Genomic DNA, 23849 nt, shown 5'->3' on the forward strand with positions numbered 1-23849 from the left:
CCTTTAAGGCTCACCCCAGGATTGAGATATGTCAAAACTAAAAACACCAATCTCTTCAGAACTTCATAGGCTTTAATATGATATGTCACATGATGGCTACACTTAAAATTTTAAATTTAAGTTACAAAATTTATAATTTTAAAAAGTGTTAAAAACATTAATGATAAAAAGATTCCAAACAATGTATTAGTTATTTAATATTTCTAAGAGCAATCTGCAATTTTTCATCTTGGGATCTCAATGGGATCATATTAAAAAAATATTTTGTACTTACATGTCTCCTTTATTGGATTCTATTTAGGGTAAACAAGTCTTCATAATATCAGTTGCTACAGGCATTTCTTAAAAAAGTTATTCAGTTAAAAGGTGTGTTAAAAGCTAGTCAGGCTTTTCTTTTTAAAATGTGTGCCAAAGCAGACTGGTAGCTTCCTGTCTTCTAGATATTATGGACTCCAGTTCCCAGCAGCCACAGCCAGCAGAGCCAATAGTCAGGAGTGATAGGAGCTGGTGGCCGAAAGAGTGTGGGGGGCGCATGGGGTTTCTGAGAAGCAGCCTAACAGGAGAAACACAGCTGTCCCTTGAAGAAGCCTGTCTGCTCCAGGGAGCTCTCATTTTGTCCTTCTCAGAGCACAGGCCCCCGGGGCTCATGCAGAAAAGCCCACCAGCAGCCCTGGCGTCAAGCAGCCCTGGCTTCAGGCATCGGCAGAATGGCTCAGACTGGTAAGTGCAGCCCCAAGGGAGAGGCCTGCGTGGGGAACCTTTATTCCGTCAACTGGGGGCGAGGAACTTCAGAGGCCAAATGAGCCCCCCAGGCCTCTCTGCTTGGGCAGTGTGACCCCTTGGAAGATTCCCCAGAAGTTCCTCACATGCCCCCCCCCCCCAGAGCAGGCTGCTGGATTAGAGACAGGTTGCTCTTGCCAGACAATGCTAAACTAATAACTTGCAGAGGCCTTTTGAAATTAAGGCAGAGGCTACAGGTTGCCCAGCATTGCCTTAGGGTAGACCCTTGGTTTTCAGCCCGTGGACCTGGGTATTATAGTTCCTGGGGGAGAGCTAAGGATCCTCTTTCTCAGCTGTCCCACTAAACTATAGCTCCCAGGAGGTATTATAAAACAGGGCATATGTGCATGTATGCTGAGAGCATTAAAAATGAAAGTAAGTCACTTATACAGCCACCTTGCTTTTTGGTGGGTTCGGAGGCAGTGTGCTGTGGATGTGGCCAATGAGGGAAGGGGAAGATTTGTAAACTTAAGGGGCAAGCTGTGCGCCCTGCAGTTGCATTTTGTAACTTGGGGATAGTTAGCCTCACTGTGACTTAGGAAGTATGAGCGCCATACTAGACATTATGTGAGATAAACAATAGCCGTCACAGGGTGTGTGAGAGCAGGAAGGAAGACTACAGCCTGATTTAAAAGCACACATGTAAGCTGCTATTGATGCCAATTTCAGCAACTCTCTCAGGACAAACTGCAGATCTAGGCAGGAGGTTTTTTTTGTCAGGACCACAGTGTGGGAGGAACTGGTTGACTCCCCACCTCTGGGTGCTGTGGTCTCAGTCCTGATTGGGGGGCACTGGCTGCTCTTAAAACAAACAGGGCAAGCACACATTTTGCTTCTTTAGGTTCTGAAAGGCTCTGTAAAGGATAACACACCCATCTGAATCTATGTGTGTTCCAGTGCCCAACTGTGCACTGGGGGGAGCTGTGGAGCATGCCAGCAGAAAGTGGATTTTGGAATTCTGCTTGGCAGAACAATTGGCTGCTTGACCAATTGGTGTGGATGGGTCCTTGATATCTTGACTTGATGACTTATCACTTGAGCACCAGCAGCTGAATGCAGGAGCTTCCTCCATTCAGACCGTTGGTTCTGAGATGAGGTCAGGTGTCAGAGGTGTAGCTGCTGCGGGAAAAGTTTTGTCACCCCCCTCCCCATCGGTGGCTTGGGGTAGGCTTGGGGTTATGGGCACCCTGGAACTTCCTTTGGGCTCTGCTACAAATTTAGTCAGCCTCGATCGTGGCACCTTCAGGCACTTTGCTCCCTGGCACGCAAGGGATCCCTCAGGACTCCTTTGTGCACTGTCCTGTTTCCCCGCCACCAAAAGCATGTGTGGCCACGGAGCTCTCACCGCCTCCTGCCGGGCTGGGGATCTTCAGCCAAGCACAGCAGCTGCCTCTTGGTTAACGCAGCTCTGTCCATGCCTCCTTGCTCTCCCTCTGTGAGGTGCGCAAGAGGAGGGTAGCGAAGCCAGCCTTAGCGGCCCAACGGAGGCTAAATCAGGAGGTGGACAGCAGCTAACTCACTTCGGGAAGTGGCAGCAGCAGCGGGCATCGCTGGGCTGCATGTCGGAGAGGCTTATCTTTGGCGCTTGGCTCCCGGGCAGGCCTCTTCTCAAGCGCAAGGGAGGCCAGCGTGGCGACTGCCCGACCTCCCGCTTGCCCGCCTGTTCACAACGGCGAGGGCTGCCCCTGTTCTGCCTCCAGGCCCCTGTGCTCCGTCTGGCCACAGGTCCAGCGCTCCCGTTCCCAGTGTGGTAGAGGCCGCTGGTGGGCTCTGGGTCGCCTTTTTGGTCCTTGCGCTGGGCACCCCTGGCTCCCCTCTGGTCATGGCGGTTGTGGCAGGAGGTTTTACGCCTCAGGGATCAGCTAGGCAGTGCAGCTGGTGCTGGCTGCCCTTGAGCTTTGCACCACTGTGTGCCCACCACTTTGCCTCGCCAGAAGTCCTCAGGATTCACCCTTTCTGGGGTCCCGAACAGGCAGGCAAAATGAGGCGGGGGAGGGTCTTATTGTTTGTTTACCTCCTTGCGTTTGGCCCCTGGCGGGTCATCCTTTTTTCCCAGTGGCACGTGCGCACGGTTTAAATAACTTTATTTATTTATTTATTTTTAAGTGTTGTGAGCCCCCCGCTTTTGAAAACATATTTTTGCCAATTTTTCACTCCCCTTAGAGATGTCACCCGGGGCAGCCTGCACTCACCACACACCCCTTCCTCCGCCACTGCAGGTGGTACAGAAGTGCGCCCTGCAGTGGTTTCATGGCCATTTTGCAACATTTGCTTTGCAACAGTCCCGTGATGTTACCATGTGTGTGCAAAGGACGCCCCCTAAAAGAAAGGCATAGGGGGCAGAGGAAGCAGGGCCAGCCCTATCATTAGGCAGAGTGAGGCAGCTGCCTCAGGCAGAAGACAATGGGAGTCTCAGGTTCAGTCCCCAGCATTTCCAAGTAGGGCTGGGAATGTTCCTTGCTTGAAAGCTTGACCAGCCCCTTCCGGTCAGTGTAGACAATACTGAGGTAGATGGTCTGACTTAGTAGGAAGCATCTTCCTATGTTCCAGTCCAGGGCACAACACGGCTATCCACTGCAGCAGCCCCTGCTGAAATGTGTCTTGCCTGCCTTTGAAGACTCGGGGGGGGGGGGGAGAGTCACAGGTGCAAGAAGTGGAGGAGCTCGCAGCCCCTTTGAGATTCTCTTCTCTTTCTCTTGCAGGAGAAATTGGGAAGCAGCTGATGCTGCAGCCATGGAGCCCAAGAGCATTTTTGACTATGAACCTGGGAAGTCATCCATCCTCGATTATCCCAGCTCGGTATGCAAGCCTCCCTGGATTTAGTTGTGCCTGAACTAGCAGTAGACCCAGATTGTGTCTGGACTGGATCACATATTGTCAGTCAGCTGTCTGAAGGACAAGACTGCATTGCTCTGCACATCTCCTGGCGTGTCAACCCCACTGAGCTCCGTGAGGCACGCTGCTCACATGTCGTGTCACACTGCACAACTCTTTGTGCTCATATTTGAAAGCAAGGATGTGGAACAATGGTTGCAACATATGGAGAATAACTTAATGAAGCGGGAAATCCCAGCCATTCGCCCCCTCCTCCCCCTTCTCAACAGTCCTCATTCAGACCTAGGGATGTGTGTCCTGCTTGAGGATCCCCTCCAATACAGCAGCCTCTTTACTGATGCTTTGATTTGCCCTTTGCAGCCTTCGAAGCCCCTCACAGCCCATTCAGCACAAGGCCGCCCCCCCTCCCCGCCCATTGAGGTGAGTATTCTGCAGTGCCAAGGGTGAGGCATGCGTAGCCTGGGGTCCAGCCAAGCCCCTGCTATGCACTTCCTTGGGGGCAGGGGGAAGCTAGTGGAGACTCATTGGGCCAGGAGGAGGGGGTGGGGCTGCTGTGCCTGAGATCCTCCCTGCTGGCTTCTCCCAAGGCAGCCGGAGAGCAGCTGTGTTTACTGGCTTCCATGGAGGAGGATTCTTTGTTATTTCCTCTCCCCCCTCCTCTGCCTTCAAGATGGTCCTCCGCACTGCAGATGCACTGCCAAGATCTGCATGCTGTGGTTGGGGAAGAATGCATTCAGAGCAGGAGCCCTGCTGCTGTGGTCCCCAAATAGGTCTCACAGAACCAGGTGCACCTTGTGTGCTCTAGTCAGGGTCATGCACACCCCACACTAAAATATTTAAAATCTGCATCCAGACCATTCTGATTCCACATAAAGAAATACTCACTTCTGCAACTGGTGTGATTTGTGCTTCATTCACACAATTAGGGTTAGGGTTAGGGTTATTTCAGCAGGAAGCTATGCAGGTAATGCAGCAGGGCAACCCACAAGTAGCCTCCAGCGTCTAGGACTTCCAAAGCTACACCTGGAGCCATAAGGACTTGAGACTTTGTTTTGAATTTAAAAAATGATATTTCCAAGAAGCCAAATCCTGCATCCAGTATTACATTCTGCACTCTTGTTGAATCATGCGTATATGTGGTTCTAGATATAGCACCTCATTACCTTTGCCATTATGACATTATAGTTCCCTTTCACTGCAATGTGTGTCGGCCCCTGCTGCTGCCAGAAATCAAGACCATCCTCGCTTTGGGTGTCATGTTTAAGCTACCCATCTCATTGCCTTTGCAATCACCCTAAATTGCCACCCTATAACTCTTGTACTGACTTGCCTGCAACGAAATGGTTAATAGCTGCTTGAGGCCTGATTGGCGCCTCCACATTAAGAAGTGACTTCCAGAGGAGCAGCTATGTTAGTCTTGCAGCAAAAACAACAGAGTTTTGTGGGACCTGAAAAGAGCAGTAGGATTACTGTGGCATACCTTTTTAGGGACTGGAGTCCACTTCAGCAGATGTGTGATGCAAGTTTCCACAACAGTGAAAAAACTTTCAGGCACATAAAATGCACAGCAGCAGCCCAGCCATATCAAATTCAAGTTAACACCACAGAGGTGAGAAGCCTGAGGGGGAAAAAGGTGGTCCCTGGAAGATAAAAGATTTGGTGCCAGGCACACCTTTCTAAACAGAGTTCTAAAACAAGGGCACCACTGCAGAGAAGGCTCAGCTTGGCATAATCGTACAGAAATGTACCTTGTTTTGAGACATTCTTAACACCCACTTTGCTCACATACCCCTGAATGGGGTATACAAATCAGGACTGTGGCACTGAAACAAGCTGTTGCCAGCAAGCCAGTCTTGAGTCATGGCTGCTTGTTGAATTGCTCATCATGATGTGCTAACATTAGGATCTACTCACAACAGGAGAGGATTGAAGGCTGGGGAGGGGGCCAGTTAGGCTATGTGCGCAGGCTGGGTTGGGGGAGACATTTAGTGCAGCTTGCATTCAAATCTACCTAATTGACACTTCCCAAAGCAATATGCAAAGTGAAACACAGCCATCCTTTAAAATTTGCACTTCTCCTAATTTTGCAGTGCAGTTCTCCAACCCAAAACTATGTGCATAAATGTGTATATTAGGCAAAAACATGCACAAATTCATGAAAAGTGCATAAAAATGTATTGTAATGCATGCTTTTTTTAGTATATTAAAGGTAAAGGTAAAGGTACCCCTGCCCGTACGGGCCAGTCTTGACAGACTCTGGGGTTGTGCGCCCATCTCACTCAAGAGGCCAGGGGCCAGCGCTGTCCGCAGACACTTCCGGGTCACGTGGCCAGTGTGACAAAGCTGCATCTGGCGAGCCAGAGCCACACACACATAGTATATTAGAAATGCACAATGAAATGATGAGTTTTTGTGATGAGTTTTTTTTTAAAAAATCACAAACTGATGCTGAAATGGGGTGAGAACTGAATTTTATCATTGGAAAAATGAGAGAGAAATTGAAAATGAGATTCCTCCATCCCTGGCATCAGAATGCTGCTAATTCATAGTAAATTACGATGAGCTGGAATCTCCTATTCCATCCAGCCTCCTTATAAATTCAGAATCATTCTCCTTGCACAGCAGGCTTCTGCCACTCAGGTCAGAGCATCCTTGTGCAACCTAGTTCTCACACTAAGGTAGATGAACTGAGCCTGGGCTGTACCACTGCAGTCTGCAGGTGGGTGTTCACAAGATGGAATTCTCCCAATGAGAAATAAAATGCCTTGCACATAGAAAACCAGCATGTCATGGAGGAGGGTTGTAAGCTAACCTTTTTCCTGGCATACTAGCTTTCTATGTGTAGGATTCCTCCCCCACCTACAGGCTAAATCAAGCCACAGATTTACCCTTTTGGTGAAAAACGAGAGCTCTTTGCCCATAGCTGTCTGTCCATCTCTGTGTGGTGTTCTTAAGGCTACACAGAAGGCTGCTCCATTGAACTCAGTAGGACTTCTTCTATGCATGCAGTATCTGGTGGCTTAAGGAGCCACTTCACATGACAGTCTCTACGAACCTTGTTTCCCAGGCGTTTCTGTGCAAGTGGCCCCATCGCTGCCTCCTCATGCTTCTCTCTTGACTCTCATGTAGCTCGTTTGCTGTGGCCACTGCAGGCTTCTGCCTACAGCCCCCCCCCACTGCCTATTTCTTCCCTCTTTCAGGAGTTACTGGAGAGGGAGCTGCAGCAGCTGAGCGAAGAGCTGGACAAGGACATCAGGGCCATTGAGCTTTCCCTCCAGGTAACTCTTGCCTTGCTGCCCTTGCGTTCTGTGGCTGCTGCTTCCCTCGCAGGGACGGCATGGCTGCCTGAATGCCTTCTTGGGATGCTTGGCACTCTTCTTCACCATCCTTGTACAATTTGGGCTTACTCAGGCAGGTGAGCCGAGGGCTGGAACCTCAAAATCTTAAGGATAAGACTAATCCCTAGTTGATTGGATAGAGGGGTGGCACTGGAACGATTAAGGCTAATCACATTTCAGACTTAATTTAAACTAATGAAATGGTTCACTTCTCTTGCATTAGCAAATCAACATAATGTCTAAAATAATAAATGCTTTGCCAATCATTCCTGACTGTTTTCAATGTACCTTCTCTTTGATGTACAGTATCAATCTATTTTTGTTGCTATTTCCACCCAGCGTAGGAAAAGAAACAAGCTTGCACCTAATTCATGCTATGAACAAGCCAGGGTTTGTGGCTTTTTGTGGTTTATTGTGGAAAAGCTGGATGCTATTGCATGTGCCCCAACTGCTTCTGCTTCAACTTTCCCCTGGCGCAAGCAGAAGAAACAAATCAGGAAGATTTGCGCTCCTGTTATGTCTAAACCAGGAATTGCAGTTTGTTGCTTCCTAATGTGCTACAGTAAGCCAGCAACAAACCATGGTTTAAGGTTGGCTTGTTGTGATTGCTGCTTGTTAGGGAGAAACCAATAGCAACCCTTGGTTCAGATGTAAGGGAAAGCCTCCTGCTTTATCCAGCTCATGCCAAGGGAAGAGAAGAGTGTGACTGTCCAGTGTGCGCATACGCTGCTCACACTCAGTAAACCACCAGAAACCAGAAACTCCAGTTTATTCTTTAGCGTTTCCCATCAGTGGGATTGACTCTGCAGGTACGTTTCTGTAGAATTGTAGCCTTAAAAGCACTGTGCTTATTTGAAATTTTATTTACAGCACAACTCTGTGCATGTTCATGTGAAAGTCTGAGTGTGCGCAACAGAGTGTGCTTCCAGGACTGCAACTCCAGCCTTGCAGATCAGCCTTCCTCAGCCGGCTCCTCTTCAGAGGTTATGTACTAGCACTGCAACTCCCATCAGCCCCAGTCATCAGGCTGACCTGACCGGGGTGATGGGACTTGGAGTTTCAGGCAGGTTGCAATAGGCCATTGAAAAGCATTTTATATGGCGCCTCTCTGAGAAAGGGGAGCCGCTTTATGGCGGGGTGTCCTGCGCTTCTGCTGACTCCCAGACCAGCCGGCAAAGAATCGAATCCGCAACAAAAGCAACTTAAAGCATAATAAAAACAGGTCTGAGAGCGGGAGGCTTCGCTAGCCGCCCTTGTCGTTTCGTAATCGCGAATTCTACCTAAGGAGAAGCGACTGGCGGGGCGCCCCGTTCCCCGCTTCCTGGGAAGCTCCTCGCGCGGAGCTCGCCGGCCTGACTCCGCCCGGCTCGGCGGCGGACCTGCCGGCCTCTAGGACCCGCCCGGCTCCCGCCCGCCCGCCCGCCCGCGGCCAGCAAGTTGGCGGCGAACTCTCTTCCGCGCGGGACGCGGCCAGGCCCGCCTCTCAGCGCCGCGCTCTCTCCCGTCTCTCCGCAGGGCTCCTCCCGGGCCGCGTCGTCCGGCTGCGCCGCCGCCGCCGCTGCTGCTCCGGCCTCGGCCGCCCGCCGGTGAGTAGGGGCGCGGGGCGGGGGGGGCAGGGGCGCGGGCGCCTCGCGAGGAGTGGCGTCACCCCAGAAGCATCGGGGCCGGATCCGCGGGGGGGGGGGGGGAGGAAGGAGCAGCATTTGGGCATTAAGAAGGCGGGGGGGGGCAGCTCCCTCTCTCGCCGAAGCTCTTTGGGGCGCGTCTACTACAGGTATCCAAAAGGCTTTGCAACGCAGGACCACTTTGAACCCGAACATGCATTGGGACCGAGTTCTTAAACTGCGCGGCGGCATGAGGCTCTTAATCTCTGGGTGGAGGGTTCGAGCCCCATGGCGGGCAAAAGATTCCTGCATTGCAGGGGGTTGGACTAGATGACCTTCGTGGTTCCTTCCCACGCTAAAATTCTTCAATTCTATGACTCACCTTGGATGAGGGCTGCCACCCATCCCGGGCTCCCAGCGGAGTATTAGTGCGGGCAGCACAGCTTTGTGGCGGAGCTTGCAGCCTTTGCCCAATGAAGGCTCTGTGATTAGGAGCAGAGTACAAACTGCAGTTTATTGGGTGAGAGCCCCGAAGTTTGGCGCTCTCAGACTGGGCTTGCCATACCTGCTCTTCAGGCAGTCGGGTTGTCTTGCTTCACTTACTCTGAATGTGGCAAGCAGCCCCTCCAGCTCCGTCCCTTGGATGGTGCTCTGGATTCCTGCCCCTGGTGGCTACCAGCCAGGTAGAAGACGCTGCCCCACCTGAGCACCCCAGTGGCAACGGGCTCAGTGTTAGTAAAAGCAAAGCAGCATTTAGTGGAAGGGACCGCTCTTTATTTTATCTGATCCAACAAGACTTTTGTCAAAATCTATTCCTGTTGCACATATCCTGCCCCACAAGGAAAACAAGAAAGAAAAGCGTGGGGTCATTTGCAAAGAGGAACTGTTCACTGGAGCACAAGAAGGTGTTTTATAGCAAGTAGTATTGTTTACTGACAGCCGCTCTCTGGCATTTCCGGCAGGGAATCTCTCCCAGCCCTCTCTGCACCTGGGCCCTTCTGCATGCCAAGCAGGCGCTCTGATCGCTGTGCCACAGCGCTCCTTCAACCAGCAGGCCTGTCTGGGATTGTGGGCGGACTGATAGGAAATAGAGCCTGTGCACTGGACATGCCAGTTTCTAATTTGTGGAGTTTGTCTTAAGCAGTTGGCTGTATCTTGGCTTCCCTTTCTTACTCTTGGGTGCTTGCAGTTGGGGCAAAAGTGTGACAAGTCCCTATAAAAGGATGTGGCTGTAGGAATATGGCAGTCAAAGAAACGCTGGCCTGCCGCTCTTTGTCACATTCATCCAAGTCTGGAGGCAAGCTTCTTGTTGTTGTGGCAGCTTATCGATTGCCACAGCCCTGCTTTAAAGAGGAGCCTAAGGGCTGCAGCTGTAGCCTCTCTGCATGTTTAGGAACCTTGCAAGGAGCCTATGCACTTCAGAGCATTTGCACACAGACATTGTTTCCACCACACACACACCCCGTCAGTGGCCCAGAGAATGGCACGGCTGCATGCCTTGGGGGTCTTGGAGATTAGTGGCTGGCCACTGCCCTGTGAGCCGCTCCGTTCTCACTTGGATGCATGGAGCACCCAAGAGAAGTCTGTTTGCACACCTGCCTCTTCCAGGACTAAGGAGCCCACGGAGGACGCCTTTTGTGAGGCACGCCCCAAACACTTTTCCGTCTGGGGTGGAGCAGCAGATGCCCCCCCCCCACAAGATCATGGTACCAAACCCAAGCTTGATCAAGTTATTCTGGCACCTGAAAATCCCTCAAGTGTCTCTCTTATGGGAGTGAAAAATAGAATAATAATAAAGCAAGTAACAATTTGCTGCCCTTTCATGTAAGCCCAAATCAGCTGTTCCATCCTCCGCAATGGTAGGGCTGGCCCTGGGAGCTCCCACCACCCACATTGCGGAGTAGCCAGCACTGCCATTACTGTTAAAATTCAAGGCTCAAGACCCCAACACATGTGCAAGAGATTTAATGATCACCATGAGGGAAACTTCTAGCTTCTGCCAAGTGGTCCTGTGACCCGTCTGCCCCATTTCACAGTCATCTGATGAGTTTGGATGAGAAGATGCTGTAGATTAGCTGAGAGTGACCCAATATATTTCTGGTCAGAAACCCAGATGACACCCCCACTACCCCACTTAATAAGGGGCATGATTGGCCAGTTCTCCTGCAAAAGTTGCATTGGAATTATTGAGGGCACTTTCTGTATGGGATGTTGCTCTTGTCTCTGCCTTTCTCAAGGGCATTTATCACCCTAAAACCTTATTGGGAAAACAGACAAAAGAATTTATTCCCAGCTCCAATCCACTGTTCCTTGCAGGCCCTACCATATTCTAGACCAGGCTCCCTCAACCTCGGCCCTCCAGATGTTTTGAGACTACACTTCCCACCATCCCTGACCACTGGTCCTGCTAGCTAGGGATCATGGGAGTTGTAGGGCAAAAACATCTGGAGGGCTGAGGTTGAGGAAGCCTGTTCTAGGGACTATTGTTGTTTGTTGGTGTTATTTTCTTGTTCTTCTAATGCTTCTGCTAGACTTGCATTTAAAGGATGTTTCGTATAGGATTGGCAACCTTGCTGCAGAGATAACTGATGCTGTTGAATTACAGTTCCCCTCATCCCTGGATTATTGGCCCTGCTGGCTGGGACTGAGAGCAGGAGGGCACCGTGTTGTCTACCCCTGCCTTGTTGTGTTGTTTCCTTTTAAGAAAAACAAAAACTAAATATAATATGTAATGTGGTCAGAACACATCACATACACTATCTCAGGCAGTATTATGACGACCCCATAAATAGATCAGTGTTACCCCCTACTACAGAGATGGGGGTTAAGGAAATTGCTTGCTTAAGGCTAGTTCACAAATTCATGGCTGAGAGAGTTCAAATGTTTAATAGCTTACTCTGTTAACCACTCTGCTTTTGTTGTTTGGCGGTGGAAATTTCATGGCTTTAGGCATTTCAATATATGCAGAAAAGCAACAACACAAACACCCCAGGTCCCTCTATAAATGGGTGTACCTGCATTCCTGATCATGTGCGCTGGGGGGGGGTGTCTCGTGTGTCTCTTGTACCCAAAGCAGATGGTGAGATGGATCTCCTGCTTATTTATTTAACAGCAGCCCCGGGAGGAGGAGGGAATGGCTTCAAATCAAGGCCATGGTGCTGAGGGAATCAATGGGGAAGGGACCCTTTCTCTTGTTCCTGCCCCCCAACAGAAATCCCCACTGAGCCAAAAGTGCTGTTTGCCCAACTGTGAATCTGCATAGCTACCCTGTGGGCAGCTTCCAAGGCAGTAGTTCAGTTTGGGTGAATTGGCCCAGGGAAAGGAGTGGCCCAGCCTCTCCTCCAGGCTCCACCTGCGGCTGCCTTTAGATAAAGACAGAACCTGCTCTCAGGTCTCCCAGCCCACATCTTCCAGAGGGGCCCTCAGCCTAGTTCCTCGCGTTTCCCCCTCCCACCCCCCTGCTCACTTTGCCTGCAAAGGGGTTCTGCCCCTTTAAATACTAAAAACTGCTAAAGTTAAACTTCAGCAAAATAGCTGCTGCCTGCCAGATTCTTGTTGCCGCCTCAGTGCTTCCTGTTGAGCTTGGCCTCTGCTTGCCAAGACAGCTCCAGGGGCCCTGGGCTGGGAGAAGGATTACAGGCAGGCCCACCAGCCCTACCGGGAAATGGGGAGGGACAGGGCTGGAAAGGACCTGGAGCTCCAGGCCTCTTGCTGCCTCTAAATGGACTTCACACAGTGCAGAGGTAGACCAGGGATCCCCTCCCACAAGAGCAGTCATGGCCACCCACCGGGATGGCTTGAACAGAGGATTAGGGAAATTCATGGAAGATGGGGCTGTCAGTGGCTTGTAGCCACAGGGACAGTGGTCTGAATGCTCCTTCTAGGAATCACAGGTGGGGTGAGGCCCGCTACCCTGGGGTCCGGCTTGCAAGTTTCCCATAGATCACACCGTGCTGGACTTGGGCGTTTGTTTTGATCCAGCAGGGCTCCTTCTAGGTCCTTAATTGCTGGTTCTTTGGTTGGCATCTTGTTTTTCTTCAGTTCTTACAGGGCAATCTTTGCCAACCTGGTACCCTCCAGATGTTTTAGGCCAGGCATAGGCAAACTTGGCCCTCCAGATGTTTTGGGACTACAGCTCCCATGATCCCTAGCTAGCAGGACCAGTGGTCAGGGATGATGGGAATTGTAGTCTCAAAACATCTGGAGGGCTGAGGTTGAGGAAGCCTGGGTTGGCCAAAGCTGATATAGGACATGTTTCTCCCGTTTGAAAGAGCTGTGATGAAATCACAGGCGTGGGGTGATTCTGGGCAGATTCTGTGTGTGGAATGTGCAGAGACAGAGCAGGGCATCAGTGAACCAGTTTGTATCTCTGTGTTGTGGGTGTAGGAAATGTGGGAGGAGGCTGATTTGGACCGTTGTGCTTTATGTGGCAAGGCAGGGCTTCTGTAAAAAAAATAGTTTTGTGAATTCATTCAGAATATTAGATCTATAGTAATTGATTCCCCCCCCCCCATTTGCTGTATTCCCCAATTAAAATCTCCCCTCTCCCTTCCAGCTGTTCTGTGCCCCACATGATAGCTATAAGTTTCCCTCTGTGGAAAATAAGCAACTTGCAAGCTCATTTAAAGTACTGGAGAAAATATTAGAGATCAGGCAACGTCTTAAATGTTCATTAGCTGTGCAAACTAGCATTTTCATTCCGCTATCGTTAATCTTCCAAGAACGGTATCTCATGCTGCTGCTGCATCTTTCTCTCCTGGCCCTGAGAAATGGGTGGAGAGGCCAGTTGACATTTGAGCTTGAAATAGAGAATAGCGACATATGCTTACACACCACACTTTTTATTGTGAGCTGTTGATATTCAAAGGAGATAAGTTACAATATATTTTAAATCATTTCTGGCCAATTTGAAAATTAGTGTAGAGTTTGAGCTGGTGTTTGAACTCAAGTTTGTTGAGTCACAAATTTGCATGCCAAAATAATATTAATTTACTCTGATTCAAAGATTATTGGCTGCAGCAGGTACACACCATTATAGAGAAGAAATCCCCATACTCTCATCTGCCCAACAGATGGCTGATTGGGTTGAGAGATCGCAGGAGGTGGATCAAGTTTGCAAGGTTGCTTGAGTTCAAAATGTGAGAGAAATGCTGTGCTAGCATGAGAACAGAATGATTTGTCCAAGAGCCTCAGCTGAAGGAATGATCTCCCGGGTCCATTTCCAACAACCCCATTTGCTCAGCCATGCGCTCTCTCTCACTGTACCTCCGTTTTTTCCAACCCAGCAGCCCCCTGCCTGACCGCAGCGCCTATCCTTCCACAGGACAAAGCCTCTCTGTGGCTCAGGGCCACTTACCAGCCAGCCCTAGAATGGAGAAAGGAAGCCCAGGCGTTGCCAGGAATAACTGGAACAGCTCTCCACCCAGGAATGGTATGGCTCCGAATTTGCATGTGCTCCTTATGGGAACTAGCAAAACTTCAAAGAGACTTACGGAAGTTCTTCTGATGGTGGAGATGTTCTTGTTTGCTTGGAAAATGCAGGTGTACCTTCCTAAGGGATGCTCTGGCTCCTAAAGCAGGATGCTTATTGTCCAGATCAGAGCAGCCGTTGTCACTGTGAGTGGGGGGATCTGTGAGAGCTAAAGCCCCTCTCTGAGTATGGAATTGTGGGCATTGGGGGCACTCTGTATGTTTGCACACAACGAGCGCTGTGCAGGTGCGCCCTTATTGCTGTGCCATTGAACGAGGAACTGAGGTGGTTCAAGCATTGTGGCAGGGGGAACATATACTCCATGTCAGAATGTAAGTAGGAACTGCATCCTTGAAAGCTTCCCATATTCAACAACTCCCTGCAGCTGGAAAGGTAGCATATCAAGGAGAAGGCTCATCTAGAACCCTCCTTTCAGAGATGCTAGATTTCTACATGTAGGGAAATTTGGTTTTTAAAAAACCTTAGACACCCACATCTTCTATCTTCATTATGAAGTGGTTGGTCCTAAGAGAACTATCTGAGCCGCATGCCCTCTCACAAATGTTTGAATCTGCTCAGAGATGTATATGTGGGAAGTGAACCACCTAAATATGTAACAGAACTAAGAGTAATACCAATTCCTCCTTTTTTCCACCATGATGCCCAACCCACCCACTCACCAAGGCCTGGCTTGCTAATACCCCTTGCTAATAAGATGCACCCAAGTCTACAAACATTTGGTTTGAAATCCTTAGTTTGTGTTGGAAATGTATCTTAGTTATGGCTGATGGCAGCTGTTCTACTGCCTAGGGCCAGATTCATACTGAGAGGAATGTGAGGCTAGCTTGCCCAGTAGCCTTTCTCTTTATCCCGAGTGCATGCAGACTAGATTTAGTGATTCAGTCGTGAAGGCAAAACACTCTGCACATGCCTAGACGTACTCATCTCTAGCTATCTCACAGCTGCTTGCCATGTTCTGAGGCCTAACCTTGAATTTTGACTTCCAGAAGTGTGCTATGGTTCAAGTTAAGTTCTGCCTTTTCTTCTGACTTTGACCACCGCAGTCCTCTGAATATATGTGAGCATTCCTTTGTGGGGAACACTGTTATCCAGCTGTTGTCTCGTTCTTTTCACACAGATCCTCTGAGACTTGTGGGGATAAGCCCCTTTCTTGATTCTTCAGAAATTGTCTTGGACAGTCCCCCAAAGAGAGATGAGAAGAAGGTGAGATGTGGCTTCCACCCTAGAGGAGATGGATGACGGGTTTTGTTTACACACCTGGACTGGGTTTATCATTGGACATCTTTGCACTAGACATAAATTCATTTAGCACATATTCCATCTCTGGGGAAGCCCTGCGAGTTGCAGTTCTGTGAGAGCCTTTCAGACACTGTAGCAGATAATCTTCTCCATGCTACAATCAATTCCCAATATTTCTTGCTGGAAACTTTGACCATTGGAACTATTATAATACAGTGGTACCTCGGGTTACATACCCTTCAGGTTACAGACTCCGCTAACCCAGAAATAGTACCTCGGGTTAAGAACTCCTCTTCAGGATGAGAACAGAAATGGCGTGGCCCCATTAGCTAAAGTGGTGCTTCAGGTTAAGAACAGTTTCAGGTTAAGAACGGACCTCCGGAACGAATTAAGTACTTTACCCGAGGTACCACTGTACGATTAGGAAATTGTAATGTATATATAGCTACTTTTATGGTCCAATTTTCCCTCAAACCAGGCTAAATTTCTTAAACATAATGAGCTGTGCCCAATGTTCTCTGTACAACAGCTGCACTATCAGGAACACGTTGCACAACAAAGTTATCAGCAACCTCCTTATTCTGTTGGTGCAAAATATTTTGCCAGGGAAACAAGCATACCTCTAAGTGACTTGTAACGTAGTGCCAAATTGGATACAACCACTTAAAATATTATTAAATATCTTAAAATGTTAGCTCCTATGTCATCTTAGTGTAAAATGTTAAACATCATCATCATCGTCATCATCATTAATATTACATTTTATAACCTGCCCTTCATCCACATATAAAAATACAGGATAGAAGCACAAAATAAATAGTTACTATAAAAACAAAACAGAACTTTGTTTTCCTTGTAGCATATTCTGCTGCTCTGAGCAATGGGCCATATTCATACAAATGGTTGGTTTGGGTCAGTAAATCATTAGTCTGCTGCAACTTCTGTTCTTCTCCCACTAAGAGCAAAATTGAATTGATGAGGGACGAATGCAGCAGGCTTTACTTTAAAGAGGATTGTGCACCCCAGTCTTGTGGGGCTTTCTGGCAATTACCAGTTTAGGGCCAGTCCAGCTGTCCACCCTTGATAGGACTCGTTCCTTTCTGTAAGTGAGGCACAATGGAAGAGAATCCGGGAATCTTTTGCAGGAATTTGGTCAGGACAAATCCTCTCTAGCTGGGAATGTTTGCATGCTCTTAAAGAGAAAGGAAGGGTGTAGGAGTGCATGAATTAAACCCATACAAAAAGTGACTAAATGTGCTTTTTTTTTCATCCATGTGAGCCTCGTTTTGTTTTTACTCCAAGGGTTGCCTGTGGCTTAGTGAGTCTTGTTCACTTCTGGCACTCGTGATTCAGGCCAGAGATTTTCAATGCCATTATTCACTTGGTTTTGTGTTGTGCTGGCAAGATGCCCAGGTTCCCTTTTAAAACCTGATGGCTTTGAATTGCATCTTTTAACTCCATGTCTCCTTTTAAATAGTTTTCTCCTCTTTCCAGATGAAAGCTGCTCGGCTCAAATTTGACTTCCAGGCAGAGTCGCCAAAGTGAGTCGCAATACTGGTAACCTTTTGGCATTCACACAATGCTTGGGTCACTTGGCATCCTCATTATGATTTTTAGTCATCATTGTTAATTAATGCAGCACCATTAGCATCAGAGTTGGGGAACCTGTGGCCCTTCCGATGTTCTTGACCGTTTGCTGGCTGAGGTTGAGGGTCCAAAAACCCTCTGCTAGCAAAGAAAGTCAGGGCTCTGCCCTGGGAAACCTGACACCAAAAGACAACCGAAGAGAGACAAAAGGAAGGCGGAAAGGCTGAGGCAAACAATGAACATGATCAGGTGCAGTTTCATGTTCTTAGGTTTTTGTTTCTTTTGTTTCCCTAAGGCTTAATTTCAGGTGGGAATAAATTTAAGTCAAAGGGCTTATGAGAAGAGTGGGATCTGAGGACAGATTTGAAGTGGGAGAGAGAAGTGGCGTTGTGAGCTGCAAAGGGCAGGTGTGCTGTTTCACGAGTTCGCCTCCTGATCCGTATCCTCTCTCTGTAAAGAGTTGGTGTCAGCAATCGAAGAGGAGGCAATTTGTCCAATTGAAATGAGCAACTTTAAGGAGAGAATATTCCTAATGGAGGTCCATGATGCATCTCTGACAGTGGGACGTTGCCATTTGATTTTTCAGGGAACTGACTTTGCAGAAGGGTGACATTGTCTACATTCACAAAGAAGTGGATAGAAACTGGCTGGAAGGAGAACACCATGGCAGGGTGGGCATTTTCCCCACCAACTATGTGGAGGTAAGTATACCTTGCTATTCCAGGAGAAGGCTTCATTTGATAAACTGAATACATTTTTGTTCAGTATGTAGAAGAGAAGGGAGATAGCAGATTTTTTTTAGCAATCTGGACCTCCATCTGCTTTTAGATACAGGCAAGGTTAGTGGTAGTGGGAGAGGGTCTCATGTGCAGCAAAAATGTCCTCTATTTTTGTTTCGGTCCCATTATTTTGCTAATAATAATGATGATAATAATAATAATAGGATCACTAACAAGAGTTCCAGTTTTCTGGGTATTAACATAGCACTATCAGTGCATAAGGTGGTTTATAGAGTAACACAAACAAATGCCAGGTCCCTGCCCCAAGCAGCTTACAGCCTAAATTCAAGCAGCTATGGCAGGGGGAAGAGGGCAACAAAGGGAGGGAGATTCACAAGGGACAAAGTGAACCAGTGCTGCTCTGAATACTTTGATCCCCCTCATCTGTGTTGTCTGACAGTGACTCTCCAGTGTGGCCGTGGGAGTCTTTCCCGGCTGGATCTGGAGATACTTGGAGGATTGAACCTTTTGAGGGCAAAGCATGGGCTCTGGCATGGAGCAGCCGTCCCTTGAGTTGGGCAATGAGGACTAAGGGGTTAAGCCAAGAGCTTTGTAATAGTGGAGGTTTTGCGCTAAGCTTAGAAGGAAGGAAGAGAGGTGGCCCCCCTGTAGCATCCTGCAAGAAGTGGATATATAAAAAGAAAAATAACAGGCAGAGTGTTTCAAAGCAAAGGAACAGTGTTTTCATACAGGACACAGATAATCTGTAGAATTCAACTGCCATGTGTACCTTTTTGAAGGCCACTATTAATATAAACTAACAAACATTTGGGGTGGGGAGGACAACGAGTACTAGAGTGGGGCACAGAGTATTCCCACCCCCTGGTGGGGTGGGGTGAAGGTTGGGCCCCACACAGTGTTAGGGGAAGAGAGAGTCTTTGTTTCCACAGTAATTGTATCTTCAGATGCACCACTTAATTTTCCTTTAGGTAGTAGCCATTCACTCCTATGGAGAAAGCATCTGAGCAGTCATGTGCTTCAACCTGCTTCTGGGGCTCCTAGAATTTGGGGAGGAGCATCTGGTTTTGCTCCTTACACAGCACACTTGCCAGTATTAGCCTTTTCTGTTTTGACTCACTGAATGTAAGCCATGGAGGGGGTCTGTGATCTATTCCTTGTTCTGATGTCAAGTCCAGTGATGGAAGACTTGGAATTCACTTATTTGCATGTGTTTGGGAAGCCAAAGTCATCCCACACATCTGTTATGGCACACAAATATGGGGATCTCTTCAAAAAATGAATTTGGAAAAAAGCTAGAATAAATATCTTTGTGCCATTTCTGAGCTGCCCAAGGCAACTGAGTCTTTCATTCTCAGTTTGTTCAGTGAAGGCCAGCGTGCATCTCCTTGACTAAAAATTTAAAAAGGGGATAGGGCCCATTTTAGTACTTTCTACTTTCAATGAGATGTTGAGTCTTAGCCATTCCATTGGAATCAGGAAATGCCACCAGTTATTGATAAGTATGGCCTTTCTTTGGACAGTCTGAGTTCATTAGACTTTGAGATAGCATCTCATCACATGAAATCTCATATTTTAAAGCATGATTTTTGTGCTGATTGCACTTCTGCCTGTCTGTCCAAATGTGCCCCTTTGTATGCCAGACCACCCATTCAGATGCCTTGCCCTCACTCTGCAACCTGCATTGCAGATATCCTATTTGTAGCCCTGGGGCTCCAGGCTGTGCCGTAGCTGAAGAACGCTATAGGAGGTTGTGTGCCTGAGGATATGCACTCACTACCTGCTGGTTTGCCCAATCCATGAGGACTTAGGAGCAGCCTTGTTTAAAGATGTAAATCTCCCAGTGGGGTATTCAGTTAACTTTTACAGTGGTACCTCGGGTTACATATGCTTCAGGTTACATACGCTTCAGGTTACAGACTCCGCTAACCCAGAAATAGTGCTTCAGGTTAAGAACTTTGCTTCAGGATGAGTACAGAAATCGTGCTCCGGCAGCGCAGCAGCAGCAAGAGGCCCCATTAGCTAAAGTGGTGTTTCAGGTTAAGAACAGTTTCATGTTAAGAACGGACCTCCGGAATGAATTAAGTACTAAACCCGAGGTACCACTGTATTAAGAAACAGATCTCCCTACACCTTTGAGAAAGGGGCCTGTTGTGCCTTTAGAGCAGCAGGTTTAAGGAGAAATGTCTGTGAGGAGGATAAGTTAGATTCTTCAGGGGAACAAACTCTTACCTGACAGAATGTCTGGCTTTAATAATTATTTTAATTGTGTAATGTACTTTATTTTGTTTTATGTACCGTATTTTTCGCCCCATAGGACGCACTTTTTCCCCTCCCAAAATGAAGGGGAAATGTGTGTGCGTCCTATGGGGTGAATGCAGGCTTTCGCTGAAGCCTGGAGAGTGAGAGGGGTCGGTGCGCACCGACCCCTCTTGCTCTCCAGGCTTCCCGCAGATCTCCGCAAGACGTGGGAGCCCGCGCCGGGCTCCCGCTGCTTGCAGAGAGTTGCCTGCATGACGAAGGCTGGGCACGCTGAGCTCAGCGCGCCCAGACTTCGCGCACCTCTCCGCAAGCCGCGGGAGCCCTGCCCTGGGCTCCCATGGCTTGCGGAGAGTTGCCTGTTCTGGGGGCTGGGATCGGGGGAAGCTCGGGCTTCCCCCGCCCCAGCCCCGCGCCTGGGGGAAAAATAATTTCCCCCCCTTTATTTCCCCCCCAAAAAACTAGGTACACCTTATGGGACGGTGTGTCCTATAGGGCGAAAAATACGGTATTTTATATTTTGTAATGACTTTGGCTTAACTGACTGAATAGATGAATGAATGAAATGTTGGCACGGGATTCATGCAGAGGCCGTGGAATTCCAGGCACGCCAAGGAGTGGGCCAGTGGAGGGAGGGGCAAGGCGCTCCTTCCCTCTTCTACACCCAGCACAGGCTGATGGGGGGAGAGAGGCCCCCCTGCTTCAAACAGCAGGGGTGGGGAAGCTTTTTTAGGCCAAGAGGAACATTTCTTTCTGGGCTACAGGGGAGTGGTGGGCAGGACCAAAAGCAGAACAAGGGCAGAATGATAGACGTTAACTCTCCCCCTGTGCATTAGGCTAGTTCCTACATGTAGTCACACACACACACACACACACACACACACACAGTCCTCTTTCGAGGCAAGCAAGATGCATTATCAGAGTTCAGGGACACATTCTAGGCAGTTAAAGACATTCAAGAAAGGGTACAAAGCAAGTCAGTGAGGGGTGTGGCCTGAGGTGAGTCCCAAAGGCCAGAGAGAGAGAGAGACCTGGACAGCCACACTTGACCCCTGGACTTAAGGCAAACAGCACAACATGCAGCAAATTGCTGGAGACGGAGGAAAGGACCACTCGGTCCCTTCTCTGCAGCCCCTAGGACAGTGTTTCCCAACCGGTGTTCCGCGGCACACTAGTGTGCCGCGAGATGTTGCCTGGTGTGCCGCGAGCGAGTCCAAAAAAGGTTGGGAAACACTGGTTTCTCTTTCAAAAAGGAAACGTGGGTTAAAGCGGCGATGCCGCCTCCCACTCACTTTCCTGCTCTGGCTTCCCTAACAGTTTTCCGAGTTGCGTCACTGGATCCAGCCCCCTTTTCCACATGTGACACGGGGCTGGAGGGAGGGAAAGAGGGCTTTACGTCGCGCACAAAGGCAGCCTCCTAGAAGCGCTCTGGGCTGGCGCCGTTTCACCGAAGGTGCCGGAGGACCCCCACCCTCAGCTCCTTCAGAAAGGAAGAACCGCCCCTCGGCTCCCTACGCCGCCAGGCAGCTCAGCTGACTGACGAGGATGTTCTGCGGCGGCGGCCGCCGCACAACCACCGCAGTTGCTGGCAGCGTCCGCAGCGCAATAAGTAACAGCGCCTGGTGCTGCCAACTCTTTCTCTCTCTCTCCCGCCCCGCCCCCAAGCTCTCGCACGCCCCGCGTCAACATCGCCGCGCGCAGCTTCCCGAGCTTGAGGCCAGCCGCTGCACGCACATGCCGGCTCGTAATCGGCTCCGGTTGTTGCCTTTCTCCGCCGAGGTCGGTGGACCCCGAGCCTAGGCTTCCTTCCCGCACCCCGCTTTCCGAAGACCGCACACCAGTTGGGCCAGTACATATTCCCCTCCCGTGACTGGAGCGGAATAGCCCTTTCTCTTCTTCCCCAACCCTTGTCGTTGGAGGAGTCCCTCAGTCCCTCGCTTTGCTGCCTCCTCCCCACCCCCACCCCCCACCCCCAAAGCTTGGAGGTTCCCCTGCAAGGGGGAGGGGGAAAAATTGAAAGTTACACTTTCGTGCGTCCCTCCCGGCGTGACGCTGCGCGCTGACATCACGGGGCTGTAATGGTGGTGTGCCTCGAGATTTTTTTCATCAAACAAGTGTGCCTTTGCCCAAAAAAGGTTGGGAAACACTGCCCTAGGAGACTGGTAAAATCTTACAGACTAGTAACTTGTGTGGGCTTATTTGCAGAGCAGGACTGAATCCAGAACCACTTGTGCCATGCCACTGCTTGTCTTCCCAATAGGTCCTGCCTCCAACAGAAATCCCCAAGCCGATCAAATCCCCCACCATCCAAGTCCTGGAATATGGAGAAGCAGTAGCTCAGTACAACTTCAAGGGTGACCTGGCAGTGGAGCTGTCATTTCGGAAGGTACAAAACGAAGCAAAAGAATGGGGGTTGGGTGAGGGTGGGAGTGGGAAGCCCAAAGATGGGCAGAGAGAGGAATTCCAGCTCAGGATGGGGCCAGGGGCAAAGGGGGCCAGAGCCTGCTGCCCCCCCCCCCCGCCTCGTGGGCTGCAGGCCAGCTCATTCCTCTCTAACAGATGTTCAATTGTCTGTTTCTGCTTCTCATAAAACTGAGCTCCAAGACAGCCAGTGACATTTTAGTGCCTCGGGCAGAAGATCCAAACGGCATCTCCCATGGTGATGAAAAATGTAATAAAAATGCAATAAATTGACAATTTCAGTGCCCCTTTTCATGGTAAACCCCCAAATCTGTTTTCACAGGCAGACCACCTCCATCTTGTCTAACAGCAGAGCCGGCCCTGACTGGGCTATTAATATTCTGCTTGCTGTTGCTGACTCACTCCCACCAAACCCCGTCCACATCCCCAGAAAACTTCTGGGAGTTCTGCACGAAAGATAAACTAGACAAAGAACATTTTGTATAGCTTGCTTGAATGTGAATTAGATTTTACATAATTTACAGACTTTGTTCTGACCCTTTTTTTGGAGTTGGTGCTTAATTTGGTGGCATTAAGACTCTTGGCTGGAAGCAAGGTAAGATGGAGGTCACTGAAGATCTGAGATGTGCTGTTCCTAAATACAGGATTTTTTATGGATGCTGCCTGAACTGTGTCACACTCAATAAGGACTAGAAACTTGTTGTTTTTACAAAAAGAAACATCTATTTCGCAGAGAAGCCAAAATTTTGCATTGATTGGCAAATAAGGTATCACAAGGAGAAACCTTGTAAAAATACGGACTTCCGAATATGATTCCCCCTCCCCCAATGTTAGACCTAGTTTTTCGTAATTTCAGCTGGATGCTGGTTCAGCCAATGATAAAGTCAGTTTTGTTGTTGCTGGACTGAGCTATGAAATTGAGCTAGGTCCTCTGACAACCTACTGGGTGCTAGAGGAAATTTGGCAGCTTCCTCCCGACAGACCACCAGCACTGCCCAGTTTGGACTTAGCATAGCTCTGAAGTTTCCATTCTCAGCATACCTTTATCTGTTAAGCAGTACATTCCCAGCAGGATCGTGGGTGACCTTTACTTTCTAGGAAAAGCTGGGAGCCCTGAAGACCTGGAATTACCTGTGTCACATGATCAGATCCCTTTGATGCACCAGGAAGTTCCTTTGGGGGCAAACGCTTCTGTGGTGCATAAACCTACATGAAAGTTGGGTGCAGATTGCAATGTGTAAAATCACTGGTGAGGGGTTTGACTGTAGTGGCTGTGTACACTTGCAGGGAAGACCAACCAATTGTGATCTCCTAGCAAGCATTGCACAGGAAAGCAACAGTATAGGTGCATATGCTTATTGTGTGATATTCTACGTGTGGGTTTCACAACCTCTTAACCACTCCATGTAGCCTGTCCAGAGTGTGCCTCCCAGCCCGTAATGTCACCAGCTGCAAGAAAGAGTCCTAGGTTTAAGAGGCCATGTGGTGTGTTGGTCAGAGTGTCAGACTAGGACTGGAGAGAGCAGCTTTCACATCCCCTCTCAGCCTTGAAGCTTTC

General features: G+C 49.1%; 1 protein-coding gene across 10 annotated transcripts in view; it reads left to right on the plus strand.

The window, feature by feature from the left end:
• SORBS3 (sorbin and SH3 domain containing 3) overlaps window positions 1-23849 on the plus strand; it is a 66253-nt gene that overhangs the window by 35739 nt on the left and 6665 nt on the right. For 7 of the 10 annotated variants that reach the window (XR_014163339.1, XM_081890910.1, XM_081890913.1 and 4 more), the window contains exons 8-17: window positions 627-720; window positions 3483-3579; window positions 3976-4035; window positions 6816-6893; window positions 8469-8539; window positions 13843-13988; window positions 15166-15251; window positions 16782-16828; window positions 17461-17575; window positions 22131-22256. Coding sequence is in view for 9 of the 10 variants with exons in the window: in XM_081890910.1 (XP_081747036.1) it covers window positions 627-720; window positions 3483-3579; window positions 3976-4035; window positions 6816-6893; window positions 8469-8539; window positions 13843-13988; window positions 15166-15251; window positions 16782-16828; window positions 17461-17575; window positions 22131-22256 (920 nt within the window). In the remaining variant the exon portion in view is untranslated. The remainder of the gene's footprint in view (window positions 1-626; window positions 721-3482; window positions 3580-3975; window positions 4036-6815; window positions 6894-8468; window positions 8540-13842; window positions 13989-15165; window positions 15252-16781; window positions 16829-17460; window positions 17576-22130; window positions 22257-23849) is intronic. The other 3 variants (XM_081890908.1, XM_081890909.1, XM_081890906.1) reach the window with 3 other exon arrangements.

This window comes from Podarcis melisellensis (genome assembly GCF_964234715.1).
Source record: "Podarcis melisellensis genome assembly, chromosome: 15".
Lineage (NCBI taxonomy): Eukaryota > Metazoa > Chordata > Lepidosauria > Squamata > Lacertidae > Podarcis > Podarcis melisellensis.